At 32.4% G+C, this 12,623-nt stretch overlaps 1 protein-coding gene across 1 annotated transcript; it reads right to left on the reverse strand.

Moving 5' to 3' along the window:
- Positions 1-5,023: 5,023 nt before the first annotated feature.
- LOC143050836 (scoloptoxin SSD20-like) lies at positions 5,024-12,623 on the reverse strand. Its single transcript, XM_076223945.1, is given in 7 exon segments — positions 5,024-5,188; positions 6,165-6,270; positions 8,103-8,345; positions 8,950-9,277; positions 9,860-9,932; positions 9,935-10,011; positions 12,590-12,623. Coding segments are annotated over 7 exon segments (1,026 nt in total).

The following is a 12,623-nucleotide window of genomic DNA, read 5'->3' on the forward strand; positions in this document are numbered from 1 at the left end:
AAGCTTAAACATATCTCACTAATGGAAAACAACTGCATATTCCTGACTTGGTACAGGCATACTCTTATGTGTAAATGGTGGAATAAAACCTGGTTGTATAGCTAGCTAAACCTCTTATCCGTATGACACTCACATATATAATTGAATTATATTGACAATGCGCTTGATACGATTGCAGGGGTTTCAACTGAATGGTTGGGGCAAATTTGGACACAATATTCAAGCTTGATACGGTCTTAATTTGGTTTGCGATCAAAAATTTGACCTAATTTAGGGTTCTCATACAAAACAAATGTGGTCAAAGATCTTACAAATATGTTGAACAATACTGTACAATTGAAGATTTTTAAATCATAAATTAAAACATTTTGATAGAAAAAAGATTGACCCCCCACACACACATAACTTTTTGACCCCTCCCCGCCGCTTTCGGCAATTACCCTAAAAATAAATCCCTGTCTTTCCTTTGTAGTATGGAACCTTGTAGTACAATTTCAAAGCGATCAGTACACTTAAACACAAGTTATTGACTGGAAACAAGAAATGTGCTTGTTTTTGGTCCCTTTTTTGGCCATAATTTCTGCATGTATTGGGCAAATACCCCCAAACTTATGTCCAACATCCATTTGTGATATGGACCATTGTGGTACACTGTAAGAGAGATCCATACACTTAGGGAGCAACCGTTTAACTTCAACGAGAATTATGGTTCATTTTCTTAGTCACATATTTATTTAGTTATTGACGCAATCAATCAGATTTTTTTTATAATTCATCACTATAAGGTATTGGGGTAATAAGCATTCAGAATTTTTTGTCATCTTTTTATAGTTCGTTCTTATGTTGTACTGTTATACCACTGTCCCAGGTTAGGGGAGAGTTGGGATCCTGCTAACATGTTTAACCCCGCGACATTATGTATGTATGTGCTTGTCCCAAGTCAGGAGTCTGTAATTCAGTGGTTGTCGTTTGTTTACGTGTTACATATGTGTTTTTCTTGACAAAAATAAAATGCTTGTTTTTTGCAACCTTTTGGCCCCATTATTCCTAAACTGTTGGTACCATAACCCCCAACCTCAATCCCAACCTTCCTTTTGTAGTATTGAACATTCTTGTAAAACTTCAGAGAGTATAAAAAAGAAGATGTGGTATGATTGCCAATGAGACAACTATCCACAAAAGACCAATTTCATACAAGTACAACATTAGTTGAGATCAAATATGTGACTATAAAGATCATAATTAAAGACCTGATATAGTTTATACATATAATCTGCTATGTGGCACAACAAGAGTCTCCATACATCAGTATTTATAGTTTGCATGGTGTGATTCATACTTCCAAGTAACGACTCTACAATTTCGTCATCACATTGATTAAAGAAACGAACGGAATCTTCTACGTCAAGAATATCAACAATTTTGTAGAATATTTCTGTCCGAATTTGTAAAAGAGATGTACAGCAAAGTATATAATGCATAAGTATATTCGTATTATTTAAGTTACACAAGGAACATTTGCCTGTTTTAATAGCTATGGCTCCTAATTTCACAAGTGTCACAAATTTTGAATTTAAATATGGATAAGTTACCGCTAGTCGTAACAAACGATGCTCCGTCAAACATGTATGTATTTTATAGTACCGCTTAAGTTGTGGTCGCTGTTCAACTGAGTGTTTCCATTTTTTTTCTTCGTATATGTCTAAAGTCTGTTTAACAATTTTGCTCCATAGTAGTTTGTCTGGAAAGAAATTTGCAGCCACAAAGTTTTCAACAAAAACATCAAATTCATATTTCATCAATATGATATAATCGTAAGTCAATGATATTTGACTGGACTCACCGGTTAATATTTGTCCCATACAAAAATTAAACATCCGTTTATGTATTATTGTTGATTTTGCACGACACAATCTCCCAAAAAACAAAAGTTTCATTTTATCAGTATATCCCAAAGAAATCAGGAATGAGGCAAAACTTCAAGTTAAAGCAGATCCATATTTCGAATCACTGCTTCTATGAAGCAGTTGCAACACCACCTGCACTATTTCCAGTGCACTAGACCACCACGTTCGGCTGTACAAAATAAAGAAGCAGGGTTTGAAATTCGCAAAGAGAAGAAAACAATTTTGATAACATGGTTTGGCTAAATATATATTTGTGGTATGCTGATAGATTAGGGTGTCAGCATTGTATAACCAGAGATTATCCGATGAGGAAAGTTGGCGTAAAGTTGCCACACGTTCAGACGTAAATATAAGCATTGATACGGTGACGGCATGGTAAGTAACATTATCATTAATTATGACAAGCATAGCTGAATTGAAAGTTACAGCCTCTACGTACTACTTTGCATCATTTTGAATTTTAGAAATACTTAGACTTTTCTACATCAGAAATAGATTACCGTAGCTGTATTTGGCAAACACTTTTAGGAATTTTGGTCCTCAATGAACTTTAACTTCGTACTTTATTTGGCCTTTTTAACCTCTTTGGATTCGAGCGTCACTGATGAGTCTTTTGTAGACGAAATGCGCGTCTGGCGTAAATACAAAATTTAATTCTGGTATATATGATGAGATTATTTACAACCATTGGGTCGATGTCACTGCTGGTGGAAATTTAATTCCCCGAGGGTATCACCAGCCAAGTAGTCAGTACTACTGATTTGACATATGATATGGTCATATTCATGAATTAACTGTTTACAAAATCTTTGGAATTTTTGAAATAACAAGTGTTTTGTACATCAGTAATAGATTACCGTAGCTGTATTTGGAAAATATTTCGGAAATTAGGTCCTCAATGCTATTCCTCTTCGTCATTTGGGAATATTTTGTAGACGAAACGCGCATCTGGCGTAAATACAAAATTTAATCCTGGTATATATGATGAGTTAAGCCTTTATTTAATATTGTAGGTCTAAATTTGGGACGAAGTGTTTATAAATCATGGTGTAAGCCTTGAACAACCAAGAATTATCAGACGAATAACGTCTGTCGTAAAGTGGTCTATATATAAATATATATAAAATTGAGAATGGAAATGGAGAATGTGTCAAAGAGACAACAACCAACCATAGAACAGACAACAGCAGAAGGTCACCTACAGGTCTTCAATGCTGCGAGGAATTCCCGCACCCAGAGGCGTCCTTCAGCTGGCCCCTAAACAAATATATACAAATAATACAAGACTAACAAAGGCCAGAGGCTCCTGACTTGGGACAGGCGCAAAAATGTTTATGAGATCTCAATCCTCCCCCTATTCCTCTACCCAATGTATATGTTAGCTGCAATAAGTGAAATTAGGCATTAACCTTAAATCCTAGGCAATAAGCTAACGCCTAGGCATTAAGTTATTGCCTGAAATTTTCAGGCATTAAGCTTATTTCCTGAAATCTGATGATGATTATTCAGCCTATTGCCGAACATAATTTTAGGCAATAAGTAAACTTTGGAATTTATGCATAATTTGTGATTTATCCTTGATGTAAAGTTGTTTCTTAATTATATTTGTTACATTTCATATATAAATATACAATCATTTGACATAATTATGTTCAAATTTAGTAAAATATTATAACAGTTAAAAAGAGAATTAACTCATTCTTTTATCATGTATTTGTGGTATTTCAAAATATGAAAATAAGATTTTTAAAAAGGTGATTGTATCCAATTGAAAAAAGGGGGAAGGATTCTATAGCATAGTTATAATAATTATTTGATTTTTTTTTACACTTTACAAGTCAAGCTGGTTTAAGCTGTGTTTGAACTGTTCAAAAGTAAACAACATTAAGATATGATTTTTTGCTCACAATTTTTTCCAGTATTATTATTGGATAAGTAAATTTTCTTTGTTAACAGTTCCACAACTTGTGATAACAAAATGATTTTAACACAAATTTCTATCAAGTTTTCATATTTTTAAATTATTATTTGATGCGTTTTAATATAAATAACATATTCTATTAGTTTTACATCAGTAAAATTCGAATTTCTTCTCTTGCTCATATACACGCGTATGTTATTTGCAGTAATACAATAAAATAGTTGGAAGTACTCAGTATTGATTTATAGATTATCGTTGGTTATTTTAACGAGATTGATTTTCTCGTTTGAGCCGGTCACGGCGAAAGCGAGTAATGCAATCGAGTTGAGATAGCCAATGATAATCTGTTGATCGCTATTTTAACTGACGACGTTGTCAATTTCATGTCAATTTCATCAGCAACGCCACGAGTAGCGAGTAGCATGATATGAAAAATTATCACAAAAAAAGAGAGAAAAACTGCACAAAAAAGCGACAATGAAAGATATAAGAGATTTGCCTTTGAACGTTTAAGTATGAAACCGTGACACTTCGAATTCAGCTCCCTCAAAGCATATAATGATTTTTACCAATTATACATTTAATTTCAACTAATTACAATTAGTTTGTTCAATTCTAATATAAAACGTAGTTATATTTGTTGGCTAATGTTTTGTTTCATAGAGTTTAAATGTACAATTATAATATCAAAGTTTTTCATTACCTTTAATTTAAAACTGATAAATAATTTCTAATAATTGATCGGTTTTTAATTAAAGTTGTTGATTAAATTTGATACAATATTACATTTTTTCATTTGCTAATTTCTTTTACGCCAATACTTAGGACAGCGGTGAGACATGTCGTAAGTCGATCCTAACTTTATCATAATTTCTGTCCTAAGAATATCTTATAAGACCGATCTTAGGAGAGTTTCGTTAAACAGGCCCCAGTTCTCATAATGTTATAATGTTACAAGTATATTTTTTCTCTAAATGAAAAAATGTCTTTCATTTATTCACATTTATATTTTAGGCATTAAGCCTAATGCCTGCACATATTTTTCAAAATTTAAGACTAATGCCTAACATCATTTATGCTATAGACTTACTGCCTAGGCGTTAGCTTATTGCCTAGGATTTAAGCTTAATGCCTAATTTCACTTATTGCCGCTAACTTATACATGTATCAATGTATGATAGATATTCCTCGTTCATTATGCATATAAAAAACAAAATCCATCGGACAATCCCTCTTTCCGGAAGTCGGAGTTAGCAGTAACACAGCCTTCTCGTCGCTGGAGTATACCTTGTACAACGGATCCTGCACTGTCTTGCACTGTTATATTATGTCCACGTGACACCAATCCATCCAAAATAAACTAAAATATAAGAAGATTTTCATGAAATATCATTTTGTCTTCAGCTAATTGGAAAGAGAATTAAAGTAAAATTGACAAATTCCAATCAGGGACTTGCATGTGATATGTTATACTAATAAACTAACAGCAGTTGCAAGATATAATTGCTTGAACGATCACAGACAAGTTAATCTTGTCACTGTCTTTGTTGCATGTCCCATGCCAAGAGACTGCAACTAAATTTACTATCGGTCATATCTTTTTTTCCTCCATTGTTTTTGTCTCAATTTAAGCCTTTTGCTATTTTGTTGAATGAAAAACATTTTATATTCGGTATCGGTTTTGCAAAGTTAAAAACTGTATGAAAACATGATTTGCTTGCATCCGGTCTATAGTTGAAAGTTTTCTCATTTGCACTTCTTATTACTCTTATACTGATTGATTATAATAAGTTACATCGACACACTTTTTTATTTATTGCTTTTGTATTCCTCTCATTTCGATTATACTCTAACTCAAAATTGTACTATAACAATGTTTATTTCATTTCCATGCTGAATGAGGTATTTGGCTTTTCAACGAAGTGCAGTGTATTGTCTTTGTACCAAAATTTAAACATAGAGATTAGAATGAATAATATCATTTACTATTTTTTTTTTATGTTTTTGCATCTGTTTTTTGTGTTCTTTCCCGATATGCAGAGCCAAGCCTTTAACAACACATTTTTACAATTTGTTCGAATGTTGTGATGTAATGTTACTGTCTCAGGTGCTCCAGATTGGTAAGCAGTTTCTGCTCCTGCATTTTGTTTTAACTATAATGGAATATCTGTTTCACATGTACAGATGACGATGGCTATGTTCCAATTGTGAAAATCCCAATCTCATCCTCACGCCCTCGAATATGCGTCACTGAATTAGACTTATCATCAAATTTGCAATTGCATGAACTACAAGATGGATACTAATTGTAAAGCAGGATTATATGTTAAACTTACCTGTGGAAATCCTCGTTCTACATCAACAATAGGTGGAAGTAGACGATGGTGTAATCTCCTGTTGTCAATGGCTTTCTTTATACTCAAACCTAACCATGGGTTAAAACTGTTACCTGAAAAAAAACCATTTTGTTCTTGTGGTATATTATACATTTATAAGTTAGCTGAGAATGTGCAAATGTGTTTTTGTATTACATTAAGAGTTAAATGGATGAATGCTGTATGTACAAAAATAAACTTAAATTATAAACCAAGAGAACAATTGAAGGTCTTTCCCATCAGTCAATATCTATTTTGTAATCAAAATATATAAAAAAAAGTCTTAAATGTCATTTCCTATGGCTAAATGTATAAATATGAATTTAAAGCTAAGGTCAAAATCTAGAACGTGCAAATAACCTATGACCTTGACCTCAATTTCAAGGTCATAAACCAAGGACCTCAAATCAAAAGACCATAGGTCTTTATTATGTATGGTTACTGAGTTATATCACTTTACGCATAATTCTAAATATAAGATGGGCGAAAACTCCCGTTTATTGTTTACGCACCCTTTCAACCAAAATCTATAAGTTACGACGTGTCGCAACTAACAATTTAGTGATGATAAGATGTTGGTATGTTATAAGGTTTTGAAAATTTGAAAAATAAGCAAAAATAAAATAATAGAATATGATCTTGACCATTGACCTTGACCTTATTTTATTTTTTTTGGACCAAGGATCTCAAATCAAAAGACCCTAGGTCTCTATCACTTATGGTTTACCAGTTAAAAATGCTTATAACTTATATCAAATACATGAGGGGGTATAACTCTCATAAGGAGTCTCCAGATAGCTTCGGTCAAAACTAAACTCCTAATCCTGGAGATGTTACGAGCAATTTGGTAAAAAAAATCTGTCGTAATCTTCTACGGTTGCGAAGGAGTAGTGAGTGGCCACAAGAAAAACAGTGTTTGGGGAGATAACTCTTACAATGCAAAATATTTGGTTACGCGGTTGTCAGTTTAAAAGCGTATAAACTATACGATATTATATTCCAAATATCTAAGCGACATCTTTTGAAACAACAAAACTACACAAGAAAAAAGGTAGGCGGAAGAAATAATAATAATAATAATAATAATAATCAGAACAAAGTCAAGGATCTTTCCACGGAAAGGTGGAAAGACCTAAATATAAAACGTTCGAGAATACAAAAACCGTGAAAATCAAACGATCCTAAACAGAAGAGCAAAATTTACTACTGTCCAAGACCATCTTTCCAGTTGTAGTTTTTACTTCTAAAATAAATTCCGTTGTTGAACGTATTGGACATTTTTAGTTTTTTTGTTATGTTGTGCCTTTACAGGTTTCCATGTCAAAGATATCCTAGTAGTCACAGTAGTATTAATACTGTCAAATCTTACTTAAAAGCCTTCTAAATGATATATGTGTAAGACTCAAATTTTAAATGACAATGATTGCTGATTTTATCAGAATGGCGATTGTTTTCTCAGGGGTTGCCTTCTCCATCAACCAAACCTAATTATATGTTATCAATATATTGCATAATTCAGAACATTTGAGAAACATTTATTTCAGTTTGGTTTCAACATGACAAAAGACGGCTATATTGACTCTTATGTTTGTACCCTTTCTTTTTAAGTTAGTTTACTGATTCAGATCTGAATTGCTTGTTATATGATAAAATACGTGTTTGGATCTGAATTAAAGTTCAAAGATTGTACCCTTAATCATCTGTCCTTTTAAAATCTGAAATTGAAAAGACTTACTGATGCCCTTAACTGTTAAGATGTGTTCAAGGTGAAAGGTATTCCAGATGAAAAATGTTCAAAGTGAAACAAGCAGGTAGAACATGATCTTGAATCTAAATCTCAGAAAAAATGTGATAAGCACATCATTTATTGATTACTATCCATCAGTGGTATAATGCAACTCGTTGTAACTTACCAGTACTGTGGATGTAATAATCTTTGTACCACCCGAGGCTCCGACGATTAGATTTACCACGCCGTTAGGTCCAACTACAATACTAGGAGATATAGAGGAAAGTGGGCGTTTCCCGGGTTTAATTAAATTTGCTGGTGATTCAGGAATATTAGCGTTTGGTGTAGAAAAATCATCCATCTGATTGTTAAATATTATACCGGTCCGACTTCCAACGACTTTAGATCCGAAACTGAAATATATTATATAATATATAATATATAAAACCCACAAACTATTTCAATCGTCATGATGTATGAAAATATGCACCATTTGTTACTTTAATCTTCACATTCAATTGTGTTTCGTCAAATTTGATTGTGGATGATTAAGTTTTCAATTATGTTTTATTTTAATAAGTAATGTGAACCATGCTATTGATTCTTAGACGCCTTCCAATTTTCCCTTAGATCACCCAATCAGCTGTTAACTTCTTCAACTTATAATATAATATTCATAAATGAGACAGCAACAAAATGGCGATTGAAACATCAAAAGAAGTGATGAAGCAAATGTTTGGTCTTACCCAACATACACTGACGTCTGTACACAATAGGCCAATTCCTTAATTGTTCGTGTATATATTACAAGTCAGGAAAATGACAGTTGTAATTCTGGTCCATTTGTTTGAAATCTTAAACTTTTGATTTTGCCATTTGATAAGGGATTTTCCTTTTTGAATTTTCCTCGGAGTTCCGTATTATTGTGATTTTACTTTGATTTTACTTTTTACTACTTTACAATGTATATGAGGGAAGCAATAATATCTTAATATTTATGTTATCGAAATCACTCACAAGAAATTTATTGTACTGGTTACCGATACTGCATCTCCATTCGGAACTAGTAACGACAAGTGTGACGTTCACTGGTCTGTCAACCGTGAAATTGTGACTGCGCAGCAGGTGAGTTGCGTTCAACTCTAATCTTAACTTGACTGTCTTCTGTTACATACATAATATGTACTTACCTTGTTTAACTTTTCTCTAAATGCCTCGCTTTCAACATCTCCATAGCCAAGACCCGTTCGTTTCGCAAAGCCAAACTTAAACGCTTCTATGAATCTATGCCATATCACTATTTCGTTTTGTTTACAAGAAAGACTTTTCTCGTTCAGGTTATATCCTATGATATAATGTAAAAAATAAATGTATCTAGTTGACAGATTACTGAATGTCAAGCGGTTAAAGAATTGTATACGCATCTTTCTTCTTTTAAGACTTATGTTGAGAATCCATCTAGATGTCTTTTGGTAATATGAGTCGTTGTGTAACTGTCTCTCTAACGTTAACCCAACATCGCTTTTCATTTATACAACAACTCAGTACAATAAACCAAACATAAAACGTTATATATATGCAGCAAACATTTTTTAACAGCCTCGAAGGAAAGATTTTGACGCCATTTGCAAACGCAGCGGACACCACTTATAAATTTGAAAATCTCGCATTTTTTAAGGAACAACCATTTGATATCAAGGGAGTGTGGAGAGGGAGGTTATGGTTTTTTTTTTTATCAAAAAATAGTCTGATCCCCAAGTGGTAAAAAAATAAATATTGTGAATCTAGACTGTCCATACCCTTATAGTCTTGAATTTTGAAGCTTTGAAAAAAAAATCTGACTCCAACAAGAAACTATTACCTCCCTTTTAAGTTAAATGGTTGCTTCCTTAAAGTATGGTCAACTCCCATTAATTCTACTACAAACTGTCCAGTATATTCAATATGAACTGTACAACTGCTCCGCTTGACGGTGGTGGGGGAGAATAAACAGTTTTTTTTCTGAGTTTAGTTTAACTACCAACGGATCCTTTAGTAGTGCCTTGTACCCAGCAAGATCGTTCTCAGTGATGATACCTCCTGTAAACAGAAACAGAAGTCTCTACATCGCAAGCGCTACTACTCGGCCATTCTGAAAACGCCTAACCTAATTATACGATAATGACCAAATAGTTACGACGGAAAGAAATCGCCGCCAATGAATCTATACATGTCCGCCTACGGAAGCTTGCTACATACATGAAATATCTATAACGTTACAAATGAAACCAGTGTAGACTGTTTTAATTTATTAATAGTTATATAGATAAATTTTTCATAGTATTTAATGTTAATTGCAGATAAACAATACCATGGTAGTTTTGAAGTTTTTTTTGGTCAAAACTTCCATTACAATACCATGAATACGTGCTATCCAAAACAACATTGCATTTTAATATCTTAAAAAAAAACTCACTTAACAATTGATTGAACAGGTAAATTGATAAATTGTTTTATTTTTGCATTAAAATGAAACGATAAGAATTTCATATTTGAAATGTTTTTGTGAAGTTGTACAATTTTTTTTAAACAATTTAGTCTTACAGCGCCATTTTCTTTCTCTATCATTGTATAGACACGTGGTTGAAGACCAATTGTTGACCTCTCGATGCATTTTATGTTTGTTCAGCTGGTGTCTACACAGCTACTTTTGCATAGGTACTATTTCTGTACTAAGAATCTGTAGTACTGGAAATTTACTTAGATATTCAGTACTATTTTGTTACTTTAAAATTATTTTAATATTTAGGTACCTGTATTTTACAATACTTAATTTGTGCTTGGAATTTAGGTACTACAGATTTTTGGTTACTACCGTTACATTTTCAGCATTTTGAAACTTTTTCTATTTCAAATCTCTTAAAATTATGATTTTCAAATATGGAATATTGCATTATTTCTGTACCGAAATATTTAGTACAAATCAAGTACTGTAAAATACAAGTACCTAAATATTACAATAATTTTAAAGTAAAGAAATAGTACTAAATATTAAATGTAAATTTTCAGTAGTACATATATTTAGTACAGAAATAGTACCTATGCAAAAGTAGCTGTGTAATAGTTTCTTTTATTCATATATTGACATTCAGGTGGGTTTACAAATTTGGTTTCCCGATCCGAAATCCGCGGAAGGATCTAAATCCCGAGGATTTATCAATAAATGAAAGTTTTCGGTATTGCAGGTTTAATTAAATATGTATTTGCTACGTTTAAAAAACTCACCCGCCAATCGGCAAATCTCGGGTGACTCCTCTTTTCTCCATCTATCCGTTATATTAATATTTATATTTAGTTAACCAAAGAATAACAATTACGTAAAAACAGTGTAAAAAAGTACACAAAGACAGCATAATAGTCCTGTTAAATGCGTCCCTGTTTTGAAAAAAGGAAACAATTCCATAAAAGAAAATGATATTTTGTTCTTAACAATTTAAATATTTGTTAGTGGTTTCACATTGATTACAAAAGAAAATATCGCAAAGTAAAGATTTTATCGATTCACACTTTCCAATGACTAGTAACCGTGATATCATGAACTCTAAATATGTTTTTCCGCAACTATATGTTCAAATACATTACTCAATTAGGTCAATTTTTTCACTATTTTTTTATATATACTTTTGTGCTAAATTTAATTACGCCTTGTATGTCAAACGTAAAGAAGAATGTTTATCTGAAAATAAGTATTAACGACATTTCTGTAAAATATTAAAAAATACATAAAAAAGGTTTGCATTCTAATTTTGTTTAATATTTAATATGTACTATTCAAGCTGTGAACATGGAGTGTCGTACTCAGGTTTATAAGATATATTCAGTTTGTTTTCCCTTTTTTTTAAAGTCTTAGTCAATTGATATAATCGCCGTAAGTACTAGAACATTAATAACTCAGTTGGATGCGTCAGTGTGGTCTTCTACCAGACGTTTATAAAATACGTAATTAAAATATGAACAGATCAACTTCTAGTATGAGTTTTGACTTATGCATCAAAATGAACATAACAGTCAAAAGATAAAATATCTATCCAAATTGTTTAACAGTGTAAACATTAAAAAATAGTGATTTTATCATCACATACAATAACTCGGAAGTCTTCTAGGTGGATCACAATATCTGACAGCCTTATAAATATATAAGATGGGCTTTGTTTAATTTCTTATCTGAGTGTACATGTCTTACAAAAATTGATAATATCAAATTCATATTTATTTTTTTCCCGTAAAAAATGTAACTTTCCTCATTTGTTCTCTGATTATAGATTAACTTGGTTTATATAATAAATATGAAAATGAAATTAAGTTGTACATTTTGATTAGAGAGAAGAGTAAATAACATCTATGATGGAGAGTTGTCTCATTGGCACTCATACCACATCTTCCTATAGCTATGATGGAGAGTTGTCTCATTGGCACTCATACCACATCTTTTTATAGCTATGATGGAGAGTTGTCTCATTGGCACTCATACCACATCTTCCTATACCTATGATGGAAAGTTGTCTCATTGGCACTCATACCACATCTTCCTATAGCTATGATGGAGAGTTGTCTCATTGGCACTCATACCACATCTTCCTATACCTATGATGGAGAGTTGTCTCATTGGCACTCATACCACATCTTTCTATAGCTATGCCTAGTCCTGACAT

Source organism: Mytilus galloprovincialis, chromosome 11, assembly GCF_965363235.1.
Source record: "Mytilus galloprovincialis chromosome 11, xbMytGall1.hap1.1, whole genome shotgun sequence".
Taxonomy (NCBI): domain Eukaryota; kingdom Metazoa; phylum Mollusca; class Bivalvia; order Mytilida; family Mytilidae; genus Mytilus; species Mytilus galloprovincialis.